Source organism: Salvelinus alpinus, chromosome 7 (genome assembly GCF_045679555.1).
Source record: "Salvelinus alpinus chromosome 7, SLU_Salpinus.1, whole genome shotgun sequence".
Taxonomy (NCBI): Eukaryota; Metazoa; Chordata; class Actinopteri; order Salmoniformes; family Salmonidae; genus Salvelinus; species Salvelinus alpinus.
The window spans coordinates 32,482,236-32,507,620 of record NC_092092.1 but is presented as its reverse complement, the minus strand read 5'-3'; the positions used below and the strand labels follow the sequence as shown (position 1 = coordinate 32,507,620).

The 25,385-nt window shown below is 43.2% G+C and overlaps 1 protein-coding gene across 2 annotated transcripts; it reads right to left on the bottom strand.

The window, feature by feature from the left end:
• Positions 1–1,250: 1,250 nt before the first annotated feature.
• Positions 1,251–25,374, bottom strand: LOC139580833 (MBT domain-containing protein 1-like). 2 transcript variants are annotated; one of them, XM_071409895.1, is made up of 17 exons: positions 25,209–25,374; positions 24,030–24,231; positions 23,578–23,711; positions 23,293–23,413; positions 23,045–23,127; positions 22,775–22,892; positions 22,422–22,556; positions 22,191–22,279; positions 12,974–13,199; positions 12,812–12,867; positions 12,582–12,686; positions 10,271–10,418; positions 9,957–10,039; positions 6,655–6,889; positions 4,830–4,901; positions 3,974–4,135; positions 1,251–3,474 (listed from the first exon to the last, which is right to left on the bottom strand). In XM_071409895.1, exons 1-17 carry the CDS (start codon positions 25,227–25,229, stop codon positions 3,356–3,358), a joined length of 2,109 nt encoding a protein of 702 aa, XP_071265996.1. In that variant the 5' UTR covers positions 25,230–25,374; the 3' UTR covers positions 1,251–3,355. The 2 variants fall into 2 exon arrangements, with proteins under 2 accessions (XP_071265996.1, XP_071265997.1); XM_071409896.1 differs by lacking the exon at positions 3,974–4,135 and having other exon boundaries at positions 3,218–3,474; positions 25,209–25,368.
• Positions 25,375–25,385: the final 11 nt, after the last annotated feature.

Below are 25,385 nucleotides of genomic sequence, written 5' to 3'. Positions count from 1 at the left end.
GTCTGTGCCAGATCGAATTTCATCAAGTGAATCACAAAAAAAAAGCAAATCCTGAACTCCAAACCTTTTACACATTATACATGAGACACTCCATTTTATTGCTCTGCTGGACATTGTATATAACCTTAATTAATATGATGAACAATTCAATCTAAATCAACAGAGAGGAAATGCATATTGGCAGAAAGTATGAAACTACATCCCTTGGAAAAGGAACACATGGAAACAACGAGGATAACACATACCTATCTACACAAAGCACAGCGTCAAACTGAAAGCTGATCCAAGGGATCTTAATTGTTACTGTTAGAACATTAGTACATGAAGGGTTTATATAAAATACCTTACCAACCAACTGAACAGTAAATCACTGAACACAACAAACCATATCAAAACGGGAGAAATCAACATTCAGACATGGACAAGAAGAAACAATTTGTGAGCAAGTTGTTCCATTAAGACTTGTCTTTAAGTAACTTAACGCAATGTCGTTCTGTTTGATTTTAACTAATGTGCTTTGCTTGACCCTTGCAGACAAGAAAAAGCAAACATTTCCTGAGAAGTTAATCGTCAACCTTACTGGTATAGAGAGATTATAGCTAATTTCACAACTGCGACGATCACTGAGCTAGACCCATTTTTCTGTACTAGTCTATTTCTACACTGAGTGTACAAAACATTACGGACACCTGCTCTTTCTATGACAGACTGACCAGGTGAACGCTATGATCCCTTATTGATGTCACTTGTTAAATCCACTTCAAATCAATGTAGATGAAGGGGAGCAGACAGGTTAAAGAAGGATTTTTAAGCCTCGAGACATGGATTGTGTACATGTGCAATTCAGGGGTTGAATGGGCAAGACAAAATATTTAAGTGCCTTTGAACGGGGTATGGTAGTAGGTGCCAAGCGCACTGGTTTGTGGGGGGGGGGGGCAACTCAATATTAGGAAGGTGTCCTTAAGGTTTTGTACACTCAGTGTATATAGCGTGTGGTTCTAACAAACCTAAGCATTCTATTCTGATTATAGACCATAGCTCACAGTTATGCAATAGAATTTAGGTAAACCGATGTAAGTATAATATATTTTATGTATCTTAATATCACTTTAGGGTGTTATAATTCATGGATGTGACATAGCAAAATAATACAGAAAACATTATTGCATATTATTCCATTTCGAGGACTACCTCAAATGTGCTATGTTACAAATATCGGTGTTTGCGGTCTAGTCTTAAAGTCAAACATATGAGGATATAATTATTTTATTTGCATATGGTATATCAAGTTGCCCAAACCTGCATTTCAAATTTGAGACCCATTATGAATTCACAATGAGCCCCAACCCTGTCTCTATTTGACTGCCAAGCTCACCAGGAGGTAGTACAAAGATAGAAAGGAAGTCTAGATACAGATGCGTCACCACTCAGTACCAGCTGCAACACACAAGCAGATTCAGGAGGATCTCCAACCAATCAGGAATCTTATAAAAATGTATGACCTCTTAACTGGTGAATAAAGAAGCCAATGGGAAAGGTTCTCCTGCTATAGCCTACTCCACTCTGATCCCATTGGTTTTATGAACGTACACTTACAGACTATCAACAAAGCAGTGTTTAATAAAAGACATTAATACCAACAATAAAGTTGTTATCCAGTGGCTCGGTTGAATACTTAACCAGTACGCATCAATATGGCTCTGAAATAAAGAACTACCCATACACAGGAGGAAAAACACCACTGAAATAAAATTACCGGTTTTGCATATCTCGGAAGTCATCCATGAAATGTCGCCTACATTGTTTTTCAGCCTGCTTTACAACGTCATTTTAGGATTCAACTTTGCTTGATTACTAAAATCATTTCTGTCTTTTAGGGCCAGACTTACTAAGTTTACACTTGTTTTCTTCGAGGAAAATAGGTTATGACATTATGGTAGAGTAAAATAAAGAGTATATCATGGTTTAGCTTTGTTTCTGGAGTAGTATCCTGTACTTAAAAAAACAGATGCAAACATTAGCTAAGTCCGGTCCTTCTATTCTAAAGCTGCTGACATGGTAAAGGGTGGTTCCAACAACCCAAAGAGACTGGTTGTTTGTTCCTGTAGTGCAATCTGTGACAGTGTTTATCTAGTGTATCCCAATAGACACATTAGCGCTACCTAGTATGCATAGCCAATACTAAGTAGTACGCAAGTTACCCTATTAAGACATAAACACCATCTAGTTTGAGAGTGTCAGTCCTATCACACCAGCAAGGTTTCGGATTTATACAACACCTTTTCAAAACCCACTCTCGTCAAATCACAATTCTTAATATCTATATAGTTCTATATTGAATAGTCACATCTATGAATATGTATCCTCATAATATCTACACCACTCCGACGGTATCTCCCCCCCAAAAGAGAGGTTGATAACAAACCAGCGTTTAAGTCAAAATAACAACAACCCTCCAATTTAAAAGGGCAAAAACAAACAAAAAACTGAAACTTTACAAATATCAACTGAAAACTTCAAGTACTATTAACAAATCAAAGCAAGTCCACCTGGCAACATTTTTGAAAAATAATAATAATCATCCTGCTTTATACAACTTGTTCCCTCCCTCTCAAGACCGTGTGAAATTAAATCCCGCCATGTGCGGCTAGCCTTCTTACCTGAAAGAAATAAACCAAGACCTGGCTCAGAAATATCTGTCACAGTTAGTCCAGGTGACTGTGTGTTTGGGCCCCAAGTTTTGAGTCAGAGATCCTGCCTGGCAGGTAGGGGGAGAGAGACTACCCAAATGAGAGGCTCCAATGCCCCCTAGATAGATGCATTTATGGAGGAAGGGAGAGAGCCACAGTCGTATCCAATCATCCAGGGAATTGGGATTTTAAATCAGATTGTCCAGGTATCATAAGAGGCCTCTTCCGGGCCGGTGGCTTTGGGAAGTGTCCAGTTACCCGTTAGCCTTGTTCATATGGTATGTCTGTCTCAGTGAATGAGTGACTGTCTATCAGAGCGCCAGGGTTTGAGGCTGTAGCTGCTCAGAAGGGTTCTCGCCCCTCGGTGGTTTTGGGGAGCCCCAAGTAGCTTAATTTGTGGGGTGAGGGTTGGGGTTTCAAGGCGTGAAGTCACTCAGTGTTTTGTACCCCAGTAGCATTCTCTCCTGATTGGGGTGGAAGAAGTTGGCTTCTCTGGATATGTTTTTTTTTAAGAGCACTCCATGCTCCCTGCCCAGTTGTTCTCGTCTTGGTTTAAAGATGTCTTATCCTAGTTGGGGGGGATGTAGGAGGTTCCCATTGGCCTGTCCTACCCGGCTTCCCCCTGGCCTCCCAGGCCTAGCCCGAGGCCCCTGTCCCCCGGATCATCAGGGCTCCTGTTTGATGTAGTAGCTGCCCGAGCCGTTGCTCTCCTGATCTGAGATGCCCTGGGAGAAGGTGAACTCATCCACCTCAGCCGGCTCCTCCTTCAGACGCAACAGAGACTCTGGAGAGCAGGAGAGAGAGGGGGAGAGAGCGTTAGCCAAATTGAAGGTCAGATGAATCTCAAAATTATAGGCAAAACTCTTTCCAGCATACCAAGACAGGCCATTAATTTTTCAACTCCAAGAGAACAAAATAGCAAAACAATTTTTATTCACAAAACCCTTTGCAACACAGGAACAGCTGACTTAATACCTAGCCTTCCATCTGAGCCTGCAGTTCCTGTAATACGAACAGACATACACAGTAAATCATATTACCACTTTTGCTCACCTAGTACACATCATGAGGTGGGAGGAGAAAATTACATTTTCCACATTAATACTTCCACTTCAATAACATGACACAGAAATAGATCAAATAGATTTTTCTTTCCTGCAGTTGCATCCGACACACAGCGATCACACATGAAGGTCAGGACCTAGAGTGGATGAGGACTGGCCCCTGTTACCGCCCTCTGTCTGTGTGGAGGTCTCAGTTGTTATTCATTGTTAGTGTGTTACCTGGTTTGTGGGTGTGGTGGTGGTGGTGGGTGCGGGGCCGGGGGACCATAGTGGGGCCCTGGCTGGAGTAAGGGGGCGGACTCTGCTCTTCCTCCTCCCCTGATAGGCTCCTCCTCCTGCCTGCCTGACTGAAGGGCCGTCGACCAACCGGAATCTTCCGCTCTAGACACCAAGTCAGACTCAGGTAAGCTACCAGGGGTGTTTTCAGGATGCTAGCGCTCCCAACAGTATAGATTTGAATGTTTGGTTGCACAGTGTTGCTTTATATGTATTTTGAAAAATCTAGTAAATGCATTCATTTATTCATCATAGATAATATTGTGTGTATTAGGCAAAGGCCTAGTAACACCATGCTTTAATGAGATTACATAACATATACATATTCCAAGTCCTTTCATATAATATTTCAAAACACCAATCACCAGGCCCCAATGAATTGTTGCAAAACCTTTCAAACGGTTCAGAGAATGATCTCTGTTCCATTATGAAACTTTCTAGAACCTTACATAATCTGAATACACCCCAGGTAAGCTACCAGGTAAGCCAGACTCAAGTAAATCAGCTAGCGTTGGTGGTGTGTGTGACCACGTGTCTGCACATATCCCTGCTAAACCACTCCCTGAGGTGTGAAACAAGCTGTGCTTGGACCGTCATACCTGGTGTTACAAGCACCTTCCCCACCTCTTTGGCTTTTACCCCGAGTACCACAGTTTCCTTTCATGTGACTCATGCCAACCAATCAGAACCCAAGGAACAGACAAGAAAAAAACTAACCAATAAGAGAAAGGGTAGATAGATTGACCCCACCAGTGTGGACCAACGGAAGGAGGAAAAGAGGAAAGAAGTGAAAACTCACTTTTCTTTTGGCCTTTGTACTGTTGAGCTTTCTTCTTCTGCTTAGGTACAGCAGGTGGGATTTCTCTGGCCACTGAAATTACATAAATTAGCAGTAAATAAACAGTTGCCTATTGTTTTACTGACACAAAGGTACATTTCTGCCTATTAGTTCGGGACTAGGGTGTAATTCCGGTAACCGGTATTTCCCGACCTAGCTCCTTCCTGTTTCCTGAGAAAGAAAATGAAAGGTACCGTGGACCAATAATATACAAATGATATGGCTAACTAATGCAAAAATATTAAATATGCACGTCCAAATAGCTCCATGAAACGGACATACCTACTCTCTGGCTTCGTTCATAAATCAAACCAGTCATCACAACGCTAGCAGCCTACCATATTTACTCAATATAAAGTCCCCAATTAAAGAAACACTTGGCTTTTATAAATTGAATTGCTGACTATCATGTGTAGGTTACATGCGACCTCTCATTACAGTAGAAAATCTCCATCTTACATTCACAAACAATCTCCAAACTAGCTGTGTGGCACTGGCAGAGGTTCAACATGTGCTAGTCTACTCACTGTTAACAAAACAGCAGCTACACTGGGTCCGAAATAGACATTTACAACATTGTTCCATGATGTTAAACTTAAAAAGCGGAAGCACATCGGGCTTACTAGTCAGATTAGCAGGAAATTGATCAACCACTGCGCTATCCATAGTGTTGAATCTCCTCTACTTGCTTATTCGTTTGTTCAGCGAAGAATCATATATATTCCCTGTGACAAAGTCGCCACAATAAGTCGGTTAGCATTAAGTAAAAACAGCCACAACCCTCCCAAATTCCCCCTGATAGCCAAGTGCAAGGGGAGAGAAAAGGACAAACAAGCTGTCTGACATATTTCAGTCAAAGGTAACCTTATAATATTTTACCAGTCGGCCAACAGTGCTTCATCAACGAAATAGGGCGGTGACAGAGAACTTTTGAGTTATTAAATGGCAACAAATACAGTACATCTTGACACCATCATATTCATGTGTATTTATTTCTCCATTTACAGTGGTATTATCAGGTCAGATTTTTTCGCTGGTATTACATGCTCTTATTACATGCTCTTATTACATGCTCTTATTACATGCTCTTTTAAGCTAGAGACATGTTTTTTTTTGCAAGAGCTGCGTCTCAATCCACTGCATCCGCCTACGGCGGCTGAGCTACAGCGGTGTTTGTCAGATCATGAAACATCCGGAAAATCGGCGTGAAAGGGGAGATTCTCATGAACACGATGGTGTTCTCCGTTTTGCTCTACGACCCCCACAAGTGTCATGGGACTCATCCGAAGGTAATCGGTACTTAAAAAAAATAAAATGAATGGAAGTATGGAGTTTTGTGCCTACCCCCAGAAAAAGGGGTTAAATGTGTCAAAAAAAATACAAAAATATTTCCTGAGCTTTATATCTCCTAGATATAGGACAGACACTTCAAAACCTTATGATCTATTTTTGGACTGTCTTTTTTGCCATTTATGAATGTGTTATTCAATGCGTTTCTGTGGGATTTGGTACTAAAGACCCCCCCCCCCCCTAGACTCTAGAGAATAAATAGCATTTCTGGTTTGAACAGGAACACCGGGATGCCCCAGGTGTGTTTGCAATTTTCCGGGGAAGGAAAATACTAAACCCTATTTGGGAATCCAATTGAATGTTATCGAGTAATTGGCGACATATCACTGGAATCTAATCCAATCCATCAACAAGAACCTAAGGGTAGAGGTTGGTTTATGTCTGAGCATCTAGTTAGTGTGTTATATTTGGGTAGAACTATAGTGCTTGATCTCACTCTGTGCGGCGGGGGGCTGTAGCTGGTAGCCGGTCAGCTGACACCAGCCCACAGGGTAGAGGTCAGGTGATTGGCAGTCCACCCATTGGTCATACTCATCCTCCCAGCCGTCAAAGTGGATGCGCAACAGGCGGTGGACGATCCGAGTCACTGTGGCAACACACACCAGCCTGGGATCCATCAGGTCCACGGCCTCCAGCTTCATGCCCTGGCGGAACCCGTGGTTTGGAACATCCTGGGCAGGGGCAACAAGATAGCGGAGGCAAAGAGGAGAGATATTTTTAGATTAAATGCTCAATCCAGTGTTTTTCTCCTTTCTTTTTCCATGACAATTTTGAAGCATTTTCTTACAACAAAGATGTACAGTGGGTATCGTAAGTATTCACCCCCCTTGGATTTCTTCACAATTTATTGTGTTACAAAGACCTAGGAATTTATGCTTTTCCTACAGACTTCTCAGTATTTGGTATTCAGACTTACATTATTCAGTCACGTAACATGCTCTGCAGGTGTGGCTACCTTGCACGCTCTGAATAAACTTCATACAACCGCTGAAATCCCTGCCACTTGCTGGCCAACAGATTTCCTCGTGGAGTTTTCATTCAATAGGGTTTTCAGTACATTTATCTTAAGACATCCCTTTAAATACGCTGTACCTTTTGTCGACAGACTAGAATATATAGAGAAAACAGGCTCAGAATATTAGGGATCGATGAAAGAAAGCCATCTAAATATATGCACATTCGGCTACATTTCATTTTTAAGGTTATTTCAGATTATTTAAGTTTAGGAAAGTATTTATGAATCTTAAAAAAAAACTGGTTTGGAGAGACTTTACACACGAAATAATAAAAAAACGGTTTCACTCATTCAGAAAATTGCCGCATTGAGTTCTTCAACTCATGGTAATGTTGGAAGATTAGTCTACGTCAAATTATAATAGGGAGAATAGTGTACAATGTTAGGCTATACCCTCCTCTTTTATTGCCGGCACTAACCATGGAACTGTGTGATGACATGGCCAAGTATTATGCCACACTGTTACGGCTTGGCCTGCGCTCCGATTTAATTAGCATACATGTCTTTTTTCTTATATTATCAACGGTTACTAATGATCCTCAGCAATAAATCACACAGCCGTGACGATGTTTACAGAGGAAGCAAATGAAAGTAAACGAAGCAATGTAATTAAATGGAATGATAATGTAGGCTATACAAACTGAAGGGAACCAACAGTAAATTGGCAGTTGAATATATGTGGTTATTAGGTCTACCGATGGTCGATACTGATAGTGACACATTTTTAACATGATAGAAACAGAAAATAGAGAATGCCGTGGTAGCCTGTAATTAAGACAGTCGAGAGTGCACATCCCTGGCTGCAAGTTAAAAGGCTGTACAATTTAAATTCTACATAATGGCACAGTATTTCATCAACTTTACAGCGGGAAAGATATGTTGATATGCTTCAGTTTGCTGCCATGTGACTGGTTTCACTTGTCTCCAGCGATTATAAGGTAAAATATTTTTTACAATTCCTTATCCAAACTGATTCATCATTTAACCTAGCTCTTATCAACAGCTCTTATCCAGTTGTACATTACAGTGCATGGAGAATGGTGTTACTTCTATCAAGAAAAATTAAGTAGATGTTTTTTCCTCACTTGGAACCGGTAGGTTCGCTAGACCTTATTCATGGTTTCCTTGTGCATAAAGGTGGTGGAAATATTGGGAAATGAAGTCAAGGTCAGAATACGGCGTATCTGTAGACACCTCCGCCACACCTTCATTTATCTGATCTCCACCCCAAATGAATAGAGGGTGAATAGCATGCTATTCTCATGCTTAAGTTCAAGGTCAGAATACGCGGAGAGAGAAAAGTGCATTAAGGGATTTACATTCCATTTAGGCTCGCTTAACTCAGGTGGAAATCGCCCCCTATGAGATTTCCACACCTGGATAGTTTAATACTTGCTCATTATTCTTTTCAAAATTCTTCCAAGCTCTGTCAAGGTGTTGGGAATCATGGCTAGACAGTGATTTTCAAGTCTCGCTATAGATTCTCAAGCAGATTTAAGCCACAACTGTAACTTGGCTCCTCAGGAACATTCACGGTCTTCATGGTAAGCAACTCCAGTGTAGATTTGGACTTGTGTTTTAGGTTATTGTCCTGCTGAAATGTGAATTCCTCTTCCAGTGTCTGGTGTAAAGCAGACTGAAGCAGGTTTCCTCAAGGATTTTAGCTGTGCTTAGCTACATCCTGTTTCTTTTTAACCGGAAAAACTCCCCAGTCTTTGCTGATATCAAGCATACCCATACCATGATACAGTCACCACCATGCAAAAAAATGAGGCCTTTAGTGATGTGTTGGATTTGCCCCAAACCGAAGGCTTTGCATTTCGGCCAAAAAGTTTATTCCTTTGCCGTTTTGTTTTTTTGCAGTATTGCTTTAGTGCCTTGTTGCATACAGGATGCATATTCAGTATATATTTTTATACTTCTTGTCTTTTTGGTCATTATTGCAGCATCACAATGTTTTTGATCCTCATCAGTTTCCTCCTATCGCAGCCATTGAACTCTGTAGCTGTTTTAAAATCACCAATGGCCTCATGGTGACATCCCTGAGCAGTTTCCTTCCTGTCCTGCACCTCACGTCAGAAGAACAACTGTGTCTGAGTGGTTTAATACATCATCCACAGCAGAATTATTAACTTGACCGTGCTTAAAGTGACATTCAATGTCTGATTTGCTATTGTTGCCCATCTACCAATCACTGCCCTTCTTTTGAGACTTCCGAAAGCTCCCTGGTCTTTTGTAGTTGAAATAATGTCATGCCTATTATTTCACACAAACTGAGTCCATGTAACTTATGTGATTTGTTTAACCACATTTTACTCCTGAACTAATTTAGGCTTGCCTAAACAAATGGGTGAATACTTACAAAACGACTATATTCTAGTATTTTTGTTTTTATTAATTTGTGAAAATGTGTGGAATGTTCTTTTCACTTTGACATTATGGAGTATTTTGTGAAGATCAATGACAGAAAATCACAAATACATATAATTTAATCTCATTTTGTAATGCAACAAAATGTGGAAAAAATCCAGGGGGGGGGGTGAATACTTGTAATATCCAATGTACACAAGCGAAACCTATCAACATATATTTTTTATTTGTATATTTCATGTGATCATAGAAGAACAAAACGCATGTTGGCATCGCTTTGTCATTTACACAGAACTACAGGACCGGGCGAAACAATAAAACAACAAATCCACGATGTCAGGAATCAGTCCTACCTTGTTAAAGAGCTTCACAGGAGCGGCTATTGAACTCGCTTCTCTGAGGTAGTCAAACCATTTAAATGGCAGTTTAGTGTACCCTGTGGGGCAAAGTCAGTGGTAAGGCTGGGTTAACATATAACCCCCGACCATAGAGGCCAGAGAGAAGGAAAGGAAGAGGAAGGAAAACTACTGTAGTATCTCTTTGTCCCAATAGTTTTTATCTAAATGAGACTATCCTTAATCAAATAAACAATGGTTGAATGAAAAAATTAAATCGGAGTGAAGTAATGTTGTAGTCTGTGAAAGGAAATGGGGCTATAGAAATGTACCTCTAGGGGGCGTGAGTTCAATGTTGTTGATTCCACAGAAGCCAGCAGGGAAGATGGAGGGAGAAGTGGAGTGGTAGCAAAACCAGTCTGAGCCATCAGCTGCCTCCGACCCATCGATGGCGATCATGAGGTACCCGTCTGCCAACACCTGAGACAATTAAACATCAAGACAAGATGAATACAACTCAACACCTGAACAGACAGCAAACATTAACAGAATATATATACAACTCAACACCTGAACAGACAGCAAACATCAAGACGTATACAACTGAACACCGGAAACAGACAGCAAACATCAAGATGTATACAACTCAACACCGGAAACAGACAGCAAACATCAACACAAGATGTATACAACGGAACACCTGAACAGGTTACAGGGGACTGAAAATAAGAACATGGCATTCCCAATCCAGGGGTACCAACAGTGGAGAAGTATGATTGGGCTAAATGCCCCTTGAATTTGCCCTATATGAAAGTTTTCCATTGGTAACAATCCAAACTGTTGCCATAACTTTCTTACAGTGGCTACACATATAGCTGAGGGGTGAGACAGTGACCTTTCTTACAGTGGCTACACATATAGCTGAGGGGTGAGACAGTTACCTTTCTTACAGTGGCTACACATATAGCTGAGGGGTGAGACAGTTACCTTTCTTACAGTGGCTACACATATAGCTGAGGGGTGAGACAGTTACCTTTCTTACAGTGGCTACACATATAGCTGAGGGGTGAGACAGTTACCTTTCTTACAGTGGCTACACATATAGCTGAGGGGTGAGACAGTTACCTTTCTTACAGTGGCTACACATATAGCTGAGGGGTGAGACAGTTACCTTTCTTACAGTGGCTACACATATAGCTGAGGGGTGAGACAGTTACCTTTCTTACAGTGGCTACACATATAGCTGAGGGGTGAGACAGTTACCTTTCTTACAGTGGCTACACATATAGCTGAGGGGTGAGACAGTTACCTTTCTTACAGTGGCTACACATATAGCTGAGGGGTGAGACAGTTACCTTTCTTACAGTGGCTACACATATAGCTGAGGGGTGAGACAGTTACCTTTCTTACAGTGGCTACACATATAGCTGAGGGGTGAGACAGTTACCTTTCTTACAGTGGCTACACATATAGCTGAGGGGTGAGACAGTTACCTTTCTTACAGTGGCTACACATATAGCTGAGGGGTGAGACAGTTACCTTTCTTACAGTGGCTACACATATAGCTGAGGGGTGAGACAGTTACCTTTCTTACAGTGGCTACACATATAGCTGAGGGGTGAGACAGTTACCTTTCTTACAGTGGCTACACATATAGCTGAGGGGTGAGACAGTTACCTTTCTTACAGTGGCTACACATATAGCTGAGGGGTGAGACAGTTACCTTTCTTACAGTGGCTACACATATAGCTGAGGGGTGAGACAGTTACCTTTCTTACAGTGGCTACACATATAGCTGAGGGGTGAGACAGTTACCTTTCTTACAGTGGCTACACATATAGCTGAGGGGTGAGACAGTTACCTTTCTTACAGTGGCTACACATATAGCTGAGGGGTGAGACAGTTACCTTTCTTACAGTGGCTACACATATAGCTGAGGGGTGAGACAGTTACCTTTCTTACAGTGGCTACACATATAGCTGAGGGGTGAGACAGTTACCTTTCTTACAGTGGCTACACATATAGCTGAGGGGTGAGACAGTTACCTTTCTTACAGTGGCTACACATATAGCTGAGGGGTGAGACAGTTACCTTTCTTACAGTGGCTACACATATAGCTGAGGGGTGAGACAGTTACCTTTCTTACAGTGGCTACACATATAGCTGAGGGGTGAGACAGTTACCTTTCTTACAGTGGCTACACATATAGCTGAGGGGTGAGACAGTTACCTTTCTTACAGTGGCTACACATATAGCTGAGGGGTGAGACAGTTACCTTTCTTACAGTGGCTACACATATAGCTGAGGGGTGAGACAGTTACCTTTCTTACAGTGGCTACACATATAGCTGAGGGGTGAGACAGTTACCTTTCTTACAGTGGCTACACATATAGCTGAGGGGTGAGACAGTTACCTTTCTTACAGTGGCTACACATATAGCTGAGGGGTGAGACAGTTACCTTTCTTACAGTGGCTACACATATAGCTGAGGGGTGAGACAGTTACCTTTCTTACAGTGGCTACACATATAGCTGAGGGGTGAGACAGTTACCTTTCTTACAGTGGCTACACATATAGCTGAGGGGTGAGACAGTTACCTTTCTTACAGTGGCTACACATATAGCTGAGGGGTGAGACAGTTACCTTTCTTACAGTGGCTACACATATAGCTGAGAGGTTTAGAGGGTCGATGGCCTCTAGTTTCATCCCGTCCTTGAACCATTCACCACTCTGGTCCACATCCTTCACCTAAGGAGACATCACAGACACATCCTTCATTCCGGATCCATACATATACATAGGAAAATATCAATAGAAACCACAGAGGCACAAAGACTTGGGCCACTGTAACTCCACTTGGCGTATTACATTACCTTGGCAAACAGCGGGGCGGGGGCGTCCATCTGACCATCGATTTTCTTTGACACATCTGGAAAACAATCATTGCCATCAGAGCCAGAAAACAAACACATTGGAGTAACCAACTAACTAACTCACTGACAACTTAACTACCCAAACCAACTAACTTGACTGACCGGATCGTTTGAAGCGGTGTCCGATGCTCCGGGACCATCCGATGGCGTGTATGAGCGGGGAGTACATGTGACACCAGAAGTCGTCGGCGCTCTCCTCGTAGACGAGCCTCAGCCTTCCCCCGATCACCTGCTCCACCAGAGCCACCCGAGTTCGGCACAGGTGCGTCTTATCCACCACCTCCACTCGCATCAGCTTCTTAAAAGGGAACTGCATGTTCTCATGAACCTGGTTAGAGAGGGGGGAATGGAAGGTGTTTATTGCAGGGACTGGAAACAAAAAATATTTTTTTTAACTATTTCGTTCTGAACAGAACCACACATTTTTTCCCCCACTGTTCCGACCAGCAAAATAAATTTCTGAACCAGTTCAAAACAAATATCGTTATTTTCTGTTCCCTCTAACCTGTGAAAATTGACAGTTTTTTTTTTTTACATTTAGCTCATTAAATTACTACACCAATCAATGCGGATAGAGCAGCTTGCTATGGAGCGGGCAAGCTAGTTGTTAACATACGTAATGGACAGACAAGTGTAGGGTATGAGATACGACTGAAATTGTGCGGTTGGGGAGAAAGCGGAGGAGGAGGCTTGGCTTGAAGCGCTGGGAATCTTGTTATGACATGCATTACCCGAATTAGGACCACAGAATATAGCCCATCTACGGAGGAGCGGCTTCTATGGAGGAACTTTCAAAGTCCTTTGAACGGAGTAGGTTTAACACTGGACCAGAGCTATCTAACAAGCTTGTGTGTGCAGAGCGGCACCAGAACTAAAAACACGTATTACCTTTTTGTAGCTAATAAATCCAATGTGAAATGTGATAACTATAGTATCCTTAACTAGCATTGAAAAAGTTAATCTGTTCTTCTCTAATAAAACATCCCTGTCCCCTTATCTTGTGAATCACACTTGGTATGTCAGTAGGCCATAAGCCCTTATTTTTGATTTTTTTGTGGGACTGGAAATACAGTGCCTTCGGAAAGTATTCATTGTTTAAAAATCCTCAGCAATCTACACACAATAACCCATAATGACAAAGTGAAAAAAGGTTTGACATTTTTGCTAATTTATTACAAATAAAAAAACAGATACCTTATTTACACAAGTATTCAGACCCTTTGCTATGAGACTCGAAATTGAGCCCAGGTGCATCCTGTTTCCATTGATCATCATTGAGATGTTTCTACAATTCCGGAGTTCCAAATTAAGCAGCAGCAGCTGAAAAGATGAGCTCCTACAAATATTGAAATTTAAATGTTTTTTTAGAGTAAAGTACATCGAAAAAAAAATCAAAAGAAAACTGCAAACTGAATAGGAGACCAAACAAGCAGCAAACAAAGAAGAAAGGCTTTTGAAAAAGTAACAATTTTTCATAAAATTATACCGTTTTCTTAGCTAGCTAAGTTGTTTACCTGTTGCTAGGCAGTTGCTAGGGACATTCCTGAAAGAAGCTAGCTAGCTAACAAGGAGTGTCTAGTTGGCAGAAGAGAAGAAGGGACAAAGAAGGGACAAAGTGGGACAAAATAAGGACAGAAGAAAAGGGAAAGGGGACATTAAGGTGAAGCAGTCCTCTAAAGACACAAAAGACAATAATACAAGAAACAACACTTCTATTGCCTCTCCCTCTACGATACGCACTTCCGGTTTGGTTTGGAGCGAGTAGTTGCATTCCGCTTTGCTCCACAGGTAGTATTACAGGTAGTATTACATTTCATTTCATTACAGTACAACAGTTTGATTTGTTTGATCTTAGCTGGCTACATAGCCGTCTTTGTATCCAAGATAATTGTGTAGTCTAGAGTAATTGTCGAGGTTACCTAGCCAGTTAGAGGTTACCTAGCCAGCTACACTTTCAAACAAAGTCAACAACGCAGCCACTGCTAGCTAGCCTATTTCACCAGCCAGCAGTACTATATCATTTTAGTCAATAAGATTTTTTGCAACGTAAGCTTAACTTTCTGAACATTCGAGACGTGTAGTCCACTTGTCATTCCAATCTCCTTTGCATTAGCGTAGCCTCTTCTGTAGCCTGTCAACTATGTGTCTGTCTATCCCTGTTCTCTCCTCTCTGCACAGACCATACAAACGCTTCACACCGCGTGGCCGCTGCTACTCTAACCTGGTGGTCCCAGCGCGCACGACCCACGTGGAGTTCCAGGTCTCAGGCAGCCTCTGGAACTGCCGATCTGCGGCCAACAAGGCAGAGTTCATCTCAGCCTATGCTTCCCTCCAGTCCCTCGACTTCTTGGCACTGACGGAAACATGGATTACCACTGATAACACTGCTACTCCTACTGCTCTCTCCTCGTCTGCCCACGTGTTCTCGCACACCCCGAGAGCTTCTGGTCAGCGGGGTGGTGGCACTGGGATCCTCATCTCTCCCAAGTGGACATTCTCTCTTTCTCCCCTGACCCATCTGTCTATCGCCTCCTTTGAATTCCATGCTGTCACAGTTACCAGCCCTTTCAAGCTTAACATCCTTATCATTTATCGCCCTCCAGGTTCCCTTGGAGAGTTCATCAATGAGCTTGACGCCCTGATAAGTTCCTTTCCTGAGGATGGCTCACCTCTCACAGTTCTGGGTGACTTTAACCTCCCCACGTCTACCTTTGACTCATTCCTCTCTGCCTCCTTCTTTCCACTCCTCTCCTCTTTTGACCTCACCCTCTCACCTTCCCCCCCTACTCACAAGGCAGGCAATACGCTTGACCTCATCTTTACTAGATGCTGTTCTTCCACTAATCTCATTGCAACTCCCCTCCAAGTCTCCGACCACTACCTTGTATCCTTTTCCCTCTCGCTCTCATCCAACACTTCCCACACTGCCCCTACTCGGATGGTATCGCGCCGTCCCAACCTTCGCTCTCTCTCCCCCGCTACTCTCTCCTCTTCCATCCTATCATCTCTTCCCTCTGCTCAAACCTTCTCCAACCTATCTCCTGATTCTGCCTCCTCAACCCTCCTCTCCTCCCTTTCTGCATCCTTTGACTCTCTATGTCCCCTATCCTCCAGGCCGGCTCGGTCCTCCCCTCCTGCTCCGTGGCTCGACGACTCATTGCGAGCTCACAGAACAGGGCTCCGGGCAGCCGAGCGGAAATGGAGGAAAACTCGCCTCCCTGCGGACCTGGCATCCTTTCACTCCCTCCTCTCTACATTCTCCTCTTCTGTCTCTGCTGCTAAAGCCAATTTCTACCACTCTAAATTCCAAGCATCTGCCTCTAACCCTAGGAAGCTCTTTGCCACCTTCTCCTCCCTCCTGAATCCTCCTCCCCCTCCTCCCCCCTCCTCCCTCTCTGCTGATGACTTTGTCAACCATTTTGAAAAGAAGGTCGACGACATCCGATCCTCGTTTGCTAAGTCAAACGACACCGCTGGTTCTGCTCACACTGCCCTACCCTGTGCTTTGACCTCTTTCTCCCCTCTCTCTCCAGATGAAATCTCGCGTCTTGTGACGGCCGGCCGCCCAACAACCTGCCCGCTTGACCCTATCCCCTCCTCTCTTCTCCAGACCATTTCCGGAGACCTTCTCCCTTACCTCACCTCGCTCATCAACTCATCCTTGACCGCTGGCTACGTCCCTTCCGTCTTCAAGAGAGCGAGAGTTGCACCCCTTCTGAAAAAACCTACACTCGATCCCTCCGATGTCAACAACTACAGACCAGTATCCCTTCTTTCTTTTCTCTCCAAAACTCTTGAACGTGCCGTCCTTGGCCAGCTCTCCTGCTATCTCTCTCAGAATGACCTTCTTGATCCAAATCAGTCAGGTTTCAAGACTAGTCATTCAACTGAGACTGCTCTTCTCTGTGTCACGGAGGCGCTCCGCACTGCTAAAGCTAACTCTCTCTCCTCTGCTCTCATCCTTCTAGACCTATCGGCTGCCTTTGATACTGTGAACCATCAGATCCTCCTCTCCACCCTCTCCGAGCTGGGCATCTCCGGCGCGGCCCACGCTTGGATTGCGTCCTACCTGACAGGTCGCTCCTACCAGGTGGCGTGGCGAGAATCTGTCTCCGCACCACGTGCTCTCACCACTGGTGTCCCCCAGGGCTCTGTTCTAGGCCCTCTCCTATTCTCGCTATACACCAAGTCACTTGGCTCTGTCATATCCTCACATGGTCTCTCCTATCATTGCTATGCAGACGACACACAATTAATCTTCTCCTTTCCCCCCTCTGATAACCAGGTGGTGAATCGCATCTCTGCATGTCTGGCAGACATATCAGTGTGGATGACGGATCACCACCTCAAGCTGAACCTCGGCAAGACGGAGCTGCTCTTCCTCCCGGGGAAGGACTGCCCGTTCCATGATCTCGCCATCACGGTTGACAACTCCATTGTGTCCTCCTCCCAGAGTGCTAAGAACCTTGGCGTGATCCTGGACAACACCCTGTCGTTCTCAACTAACATCAAGGCGGTGACCCGTTCCTGTAGGTTCATGCTCTACAACATTCGCAGAGTACGACCCTGCCTCACGCAGGAAGCGGCGCAGGTCCTAATCCAGGCACTTGTCATCTCCCGTCTGGATTACTGCAACTCGCTGTTGGCTGGGCTCCCTGCCTGTGCCATTAAACCCCTACAACTCATCCAGAACGCCGCAGCCCGTCTGGTGTTCAACTTTCCCAAGTTCTCTCACGTCACCCCGCTCCTCCGCTCTCTCCACTGGCTTCCAGTTGAAGCTCGCATCCGCTACAAGACCATGGTGCTTGCCTACGGAGCTGTGAGGGGAACGGCACCCCCGTACCTTCAGGCTCTGATCAGGCCCTACACCCAAACAAGGGCACTGCGTTCATCCACCTCTGGCCTGCTCGCCTCCCTACCTCTGAGGAAGTACAGTTCCCGCTCAGCCCAGTCAAAACTGTTCGCTGCTCTGGCACCCCAATGGTGGAACAAACTCCCTCACGACGCCAGGTCAGCGGAGTCAATCACCACCTTCCGGAGACACCTGAAACCCCACCTCTTTAAGGAATACCTAGGATAGGATAAAGTAATCCTTCTAACCCCCCCCCCCCTTAAAAGAGTTAGATGCACTATTGTAAAGTGGTTGTTCCACTGGATATCATAAGGTGAATGCACCAATTTGTAAGTCGCTCTGGATAAGAGCGTCTGCTAAATGACTTAAATGTAAATGTAAATGTACAACTTGATTGGAGTCCACCTGTGGTAAATGTTAACTCGAAATGACACAACCTTTGTTTCAAATACATCATCATTTTGAATGTCATTCTGTTTTTCTCGATTTTCCATTGATTCAATTCTGATATTATCTACAAGTGACAGGTCAGCTGACCCTGTTGTACCAGAAAGTGTAGCTGGTTCAGAGTACTGCAAGTTGTACCAGTTCTTGTGTTTTACTTTTCCTGCTCGTCCAATGACGGTTGCTGTATGTGGAATACCACTTTCTCTGTCCATGTATTTAACAGTTTGTCCTGTTTTCAGATTGGAACAACCATGTTCTCTTAACACATATGGCTGTTGTTGAATGTTTTCCTCATTTGAACGCTCAATAGTATTACCTGTGGCATGGTTAAAGGTCTCTGCTCCATTTCCTGTGTCAGTTTCAGTGTCCATATCATTGGATGTGACATCTGGTAGGTTTGTGTCTGTTACTGTGTCCTTTTTGTCATTTTCATTAGGAGACTGATTCTCAGCTACAGCCCCTCTATCTTGTTGATCATTTACTTTCCGCAATCTTGAGTGATGCACCCTGACAATCATGCCTTCGTGCCTCACAAATATCACCACACCATCTTGACCAATGACTACTCCCGGTCCTTTCCACTCTTGACAGTCAACTCGTTTGTAGTACACTTTGTTTCCAGTTTCGTACTTCTCATCATCATTATTCCCTGAACTGCAGAGTAACTTCTGAAGTCTGTCAACTGTATCATGTCCAAACTGTTTGTAAAGCTTTTGCAATACTTTGTGTTTTTCTTTAGTGCTCATGTTCTCTGTGACTGTCAGAATCTCCATGTGCTCTGTGTCAGTCAGAATCTCATTTTTGCATGGACTCTGTGAGATGTCTTTGTCTAAAATGTTTACACAATAGTGGCCTGAGGTAGTAAGTTCAAGAGTCACTGGTTGTTTAAACATCACTACCTTGTCATTTTTTATGTCTAGTACAGCCTCTGCCTTCTTGAGGGAAGCTTTGCTTAATAGTAAGGGGATATCTGTAGGGACCACCTCTGTTTCAATGTGACACTTAGTCTGACCAATTTTTTCTGGTATTTTAACTCTCTTGGTAGAATGTACAATTCTCCCATCTCCAAATTTGAAAGCTCTTTTGCTTGGTGTGTCAATCATATTTTGTACTTCTTTCATATTTAGTTCACTGACATAGCTATCAAGCCATTTTGCACCACACACTGTCCGTGTACATGCAGTATCAATCACAGCAGATCCTAAGGATTCAACTATAAAAATCTCAGTATCAGATTCATTTGAAAACAGTGTAATGTTACACTGCTCTATCTCTGTGTTTACATTTTCCTCTGTTAGTTTAACTTGTTCATTTTTATGAGGACAGTCTTTAACCCAATGGTAAGTGCTTTGACAAATTGCACATTTCGATCTCCTTCCATATGTGTCCAGTGGATTTGTGCCGGGAAATGGCGCCCTCTTCTGGTTGTCTTGAAAACGTGACTTGTTGGCGCCTTTTCTGTGCTGCTCGGTGTAATATGCTGCGTCACTCACTTGCATTCCATCTGTTATTGGCGCGACAGACGTCTTCTCACCAAATATTATTTTTAGTGCCGACTTCATAGATGCAAAAGTCAGCACAGTACAAGCAGTCAAAGCCAACTGTTTCTCCCTACCATCTAGACAGGCAGTGTCTAGCAACTTGAACCCTAACACTGCATCTGGGAGAACCATGTCGTACTTGCGCATTCTATTGTACCTCTGTTCGAAATCAATGATGTAGTCCGCCATTGCAACCGAAATATCTCTCGTAACACTGTCAAAGTTTGAATATGCCTCGTAGGCACGGTCTTTCTCTTCTTTAAGAAATACAGAATCCAGTGCTGTGATCAAAGTTCCCATACCGTCATCCTTGTTCAAATCCTCAACGGATATTTCCAGTGCTGTATCTCTCCCTCTTCCCTCGAGCGATAATACCACCGCAAGTGCTTGCTTTTTCGCGTCCAGATTAGTAACGCGTGTCCAGATTCCCAGTTCGTTTTTCCAACTTTCGTACGACCTCTTCTCGTCGAAGCGAGGTGGCACGTTGTAGTTAGAAGCCATCCTCTGCTACCAATGTTAACTCGAAATGACACAACGACAAGGTTCCAGTTTAACAAAGTTTACTCTACTATATGAACACACTACAAGGTAGCCATTACACTCAAGGCTAGGTCCAACAACGAACAGCCTTCCTGCGCATGCGCACTCTTGACTGAGTGATAGCCACTTAATAACAGAAATATAGGGATACTTAAAACATGAACTTAACAGTAAATTCGATTGATTGGACATGATTAGGAAAGGCACACACCTGGCTATATAAGGTCCCACAGTTGACAGTGCACGTCAGAGCAAAAACCAAGCCATGCGGTCGAAGGAATTGTCTATAGAGCTCCGAGACAGGATTGTGTCTAGGCACAGGTCTGGGGAAGGGTGGCAAAATAATTCTGCAGCATTAAAGGTCCCCAAGAACACAGTGGCCTCCATCATTCTTAAATGGAAGAAGTTTGGAACCACCAAGACTCTTCCTTGAGCTGGCTGCCTGGCCAAACTGAGCAATCGGGGGAGGAGGGCCTTGGACAGGGAGGTGACCAAGAACTTGATGGTCACTGACAGAGCTCTAGAGTTTCTCTGTGGAGAAAGGACAACCATCTCTGCAGCACTCCACCAATCAGGCCTTTATGGTAGTGACCAGACGGAAGCCACTCCTTAGTAAAAGGCACATGACAGCCCGCTTAGAGTTTGCCAAAAGGCATCTAAAGACTTACAGACCATGAGAAACAAGATTCTCTGATCTGATGAAACCAAGATTGAACTCCTTGGCCTGAATGCCGTCACTTCTGGAAGAAACCTGGCACCATCCCTACAGTGAAGCATGGTGGTGTCAGCATCATGTTGTAGGAACATTTGTCAGTGGCAGCGACTGGGAGACTAGTCAGGATCGAGGGAAAGATCAACGGACCAAAGTACAGAGAGATCCTTGATGGGGCGAAGGTTCAACTTCCAACAGGACCACGGTGCTAAGCACACATCCAAGACAACGCAGAAGTGGCTTCGGGACAAGTCTCTAAATGACCTTGAGTGGCCCAGCCAGGGTCCGGACTTGAACCCGATCGAACATCTCTGGAGACCTGAAAATAGCTGTGCAGCAACGCTCCCCATCCAACCTGACAGAGCATGAGAGCATCTGCAGAGAACGGAAGAAACTCCCCAAATACAGGTGTGCCAAGCTTGTAGTGTCATACTCAAGAAGACTCGAGGCTGTAATCGCTGCCAAATGTGCTTCAACAAAGTACTGAGTAAAGGGTCTGAATACTTACGTAAATGTGATATTTCATTATATTAGCAACAATTTCTGAAACTGTTTTTGCTTTCTCATTATGGGGTATTATGTGTAGATTGATGAGGGGAAAAAACAACAATCAATTTTAGAATAAGGCTGTAACCTAACAAAATGTGTAAAAAGTCAAGGGGTCTGAATACTTCCCGAAAGCACTGTATGTAAAAGAAGAACGTTATAAACCGGTTCCATGCTTTTAAAAATAACGGTTTTGTACCGGAGCAGTAGAGGTCACTTTCATTCCCTGTTCCGTTTCTGTTCTTTGAAAAATGTACATTATTTTCCAGTTTTTGGTTCTGTTCCCTGAACCGGTTCCAACCCCTGGTTTAGAGTGGGCGCTTTTAGAGCTCTATTTTTTATTTTACCTTTATTTAACCAGGTAGGCCAGTTGAGAACAAGTTCTCATTTACAACTGCGACCTGGCCAAGATAAAGCAAAGCAGTGCAACAAAAAACAACAACAGAGTTACACATGTGATAAACAAAAGTACAGTCAATAACACAATAGAAAAATCTATATACAGTGTGTGCAAATGGAGTAAGGAGGTAAGGCAATAAATAGGCCATAGTAGCGAAGTAATTACAATTTAGCAAATGAACACTGGAGTGATAGATGTGCAGATGATGATGTGCAAGTAGGAATACTGGTGTGCTTAGGCTATCATCCTTGCCTCTGCAGCTCGTAATTATGAAATCTTACCTTTGCAGCAAAGTCCGGTGGCAGTGTCTTGGCTCCAGTGAGTCGCTTCACAAGAAAAGCTTTCCAGTTAGAGTACTTATTCTGTATCGCTGAGAGAGAACACGAAAACATATCCGCCATCAGTCTATCAACCTGGTTTTTCATCTTCTGTTAGGGAATATGTGACTATTTTATCAAAGGCAAGTTCAAAACAAAGCGTATTACTATGATCATTATTAGAGTGATGTTTACATTTGGGAGGTACGAGGGGTTTCCCACTGGAGGCGCACCACCCCACGGGGTGGATCTCTGGAACACAGAGGTTACACCAGAAGTCCCTGATGGTGTCGTTGTCAAAACCCTCATACCGCAGCAGAGCCTTGAACCCTTGGGAAGAGAACAAAACAGAAAGAGACAACAGATAAAACAGAATGTTTCACGTGACATCATTACAACCTCATTACCGTGCATTCTTCTAAGAGGAATACCTTATACTTGTCATACAAGTATAGTCTGATCATAGTGCCAAAAAGCCACGTAATACTTCTATTGTACCCCAGGTACAATATTTATAAAATCCTCCATGTGTTTAGATGTATTCTTACCTGCAAGTTTGACGATCCCTGCTATCCAGTAGACTTTAGTAGAGAGGTTAGTATCGGAGTTGAGCACCTCCACCCTCACTCCTTCAGCTAGGTCTCCCCAGCACGTACCCATAGGGACCTAAGACACAGAGAAATATTTCAATTTAACACGACTTCATATTATTTACCACAGGGGACCATTGTTTTGATCAAAACAGCGTAGATTTACTGATGTATAACCGTAGCATCTGTAATAGACCATTTGAATGTCTGGCTATTGTTTAAACGTACGTGCTTGAAGCAGCTGACTGGTGCTCCAACCAGGTTATTGCTACAGATGTATCTTCCCCAGTCAAAGCACTCAACAGGAACTACTGTATGGGAGAAGGAACAAGGTCAACATCACATGTTCACTATACTGGGTCAAGAAAATACAGAGAACGTGTATTCTTTTGACTGAAATAACTTTCCATTCAAGGTCATTCTTCTCCATTACAACAATATGAGAGACTGTATGTTTGGTCTACTGTGGGACTCACCTGCTTTTGATTTAGCCAGGTTTTGTTGTTGTTGACTTGCTTGGTACTGGGCGTAAGCTGCCAACTTCGCCATGAGAGGCTGTTTCTGTAAGACCTTGGCCTTTTTCGTAGGTGGTTTACCCTTCGAGTAAAAAGCACATAACAATAAAGAATGAAAATAGGTAAATATGTTCACAAATTTTACTGATGTTTTCTTGCATTTCTAAAGGAAATATAAGAAAATATTTTCATTCTACCATCTGGCTAAAACAAAATGCAGAACATAGTTGGGCATATCATGCTTACCTGGAGTCTAGCCATTATACTGGCTTTTTTAGAGTTGGAGGAATAACTTCTAGAGCAGGAGACGCTGCAGAAGCGTTTTGTTTTGGAGTAGAAGGCGTCTCGCACTCCAACCATCCCACACATCTCACAGGTGGCTGGAGAACAGAGGCAACACATAAACATTCACAGGAAAATCAAAATACAGCAGGAAATTCCAATTAATTCAAAGTAATGTATTCTTTTATCAGTTCTTCTTCTCAGTTGCAGGCCGGGATCCATGTCAATACACACTCTATAGTCTAACCTCAATTACAGGCAGCCATTTAATTCACAATCTCTTCCACCGGCTCCATCCACCAATCCCCAACTGCTTTGTGTGATCACCCCAGAGTGACACTGACTGACCCATAGATATTCCTGACCAATTTCGATATATATCTTCAGATTCTATATCAATATTTGTCCGTACTGACCCATGCCGGCCTTGCCGTCGGGATAGGTGTAAACCTGTCCATTGTTCTTAATGATGGGCAGGCTGGCAGGGATGGATGGCACCTCGTCCTCACTGTCCTCTGAACTGGAGCTACTGGTGCTCTCCTCACTGCAGCTGTCGTACCCATCAAACATACCGAAAGAGTCCTGACGCTTACGCTCCGAACGCGGGGTGCGCTCAGCCTGGAAGGAGCAGAGAGAGGGAGTGAGTCTATAATGTTGTGCTAGATTTTTGTGGAGAGCTAGACTAAGAGAGCTATCATTCGTTATTATGACTTTGTTTTTTCTTTCAAAAAGTAAGTCATTATAACTTTCGTAACCACATGTTTTATTATGGCATAGTCATAATAGAATATTGACTTGAAAACTGGTATACTTGGAAACTGGGTATGGTAAACAATGTGATACAACAGTCGCACTGATATGTGACAGATACAGATAGTTACATGGCTATGCATATGTACATGGCTACCGGAATCAATGAGATGAGAAACAACATCCATACCAATAGAGCTAACGTTAATAGTATGATATAACATTTTACTGAGCAATGACTGAGTCTTAGCCACATAGTTAGCATATATAATAGCAGTTACCTTCCTATACAACTACAAAGCCGTCTCAGAGTATGCATTTATTGACCACTTCCTCTTCTGCATATGACAGTAACGTTACTGTAAAATGATTTCCCTATTATCTGTTTCGCACTACGTTACTGGCTAGCTATTTATAATGTTCTAGTTAGCACACTTAGTTGGCTAAGTAACTAACCGACTTGTGTAGAATGAATGTGAGAGCTGAGGCCTTAGCATATCTGTTATTCCAGTTCTACCATAGCGTTAGTTAGCTAGCCAGACCTATCTAGCTAACGTTGACTAGTTACAAGACCGCTTGCAATACATTTTTCAATAAACAAGTAGACCTTTATCGTGTAAAAAACGCACAAAGCATCCGTATATTCATTTTCACATCAGGGCTAATGGATATTATCAAGCATGTTTGGTGATTCAATCAGCTGTTCTTACTACAATCTGATAACAACGAAGGGGGAGCGCTAGCTAGCTAATGTTAGCCAACTAACGACGTTAGCGAGCTAGCTACCGTAGCTAGCTACACAACAAGTCGGAAGCGGACGGACCATATCGGGGAAATGAACTCACCAAATTCCTTGTGTTCTCCATCAGCCCTTCATATAGCTAGCTATGGTATTTTATTATTGTCTCAATTGGCTATAATAGTAAAACCCCCCAAAGAAGGGGAGGTTTATTAGCTTCAGAAAGCTAAACTCGGAGCCTAAAAATATCAGGATATCAACAAAAACACAATGTATCAAAAGC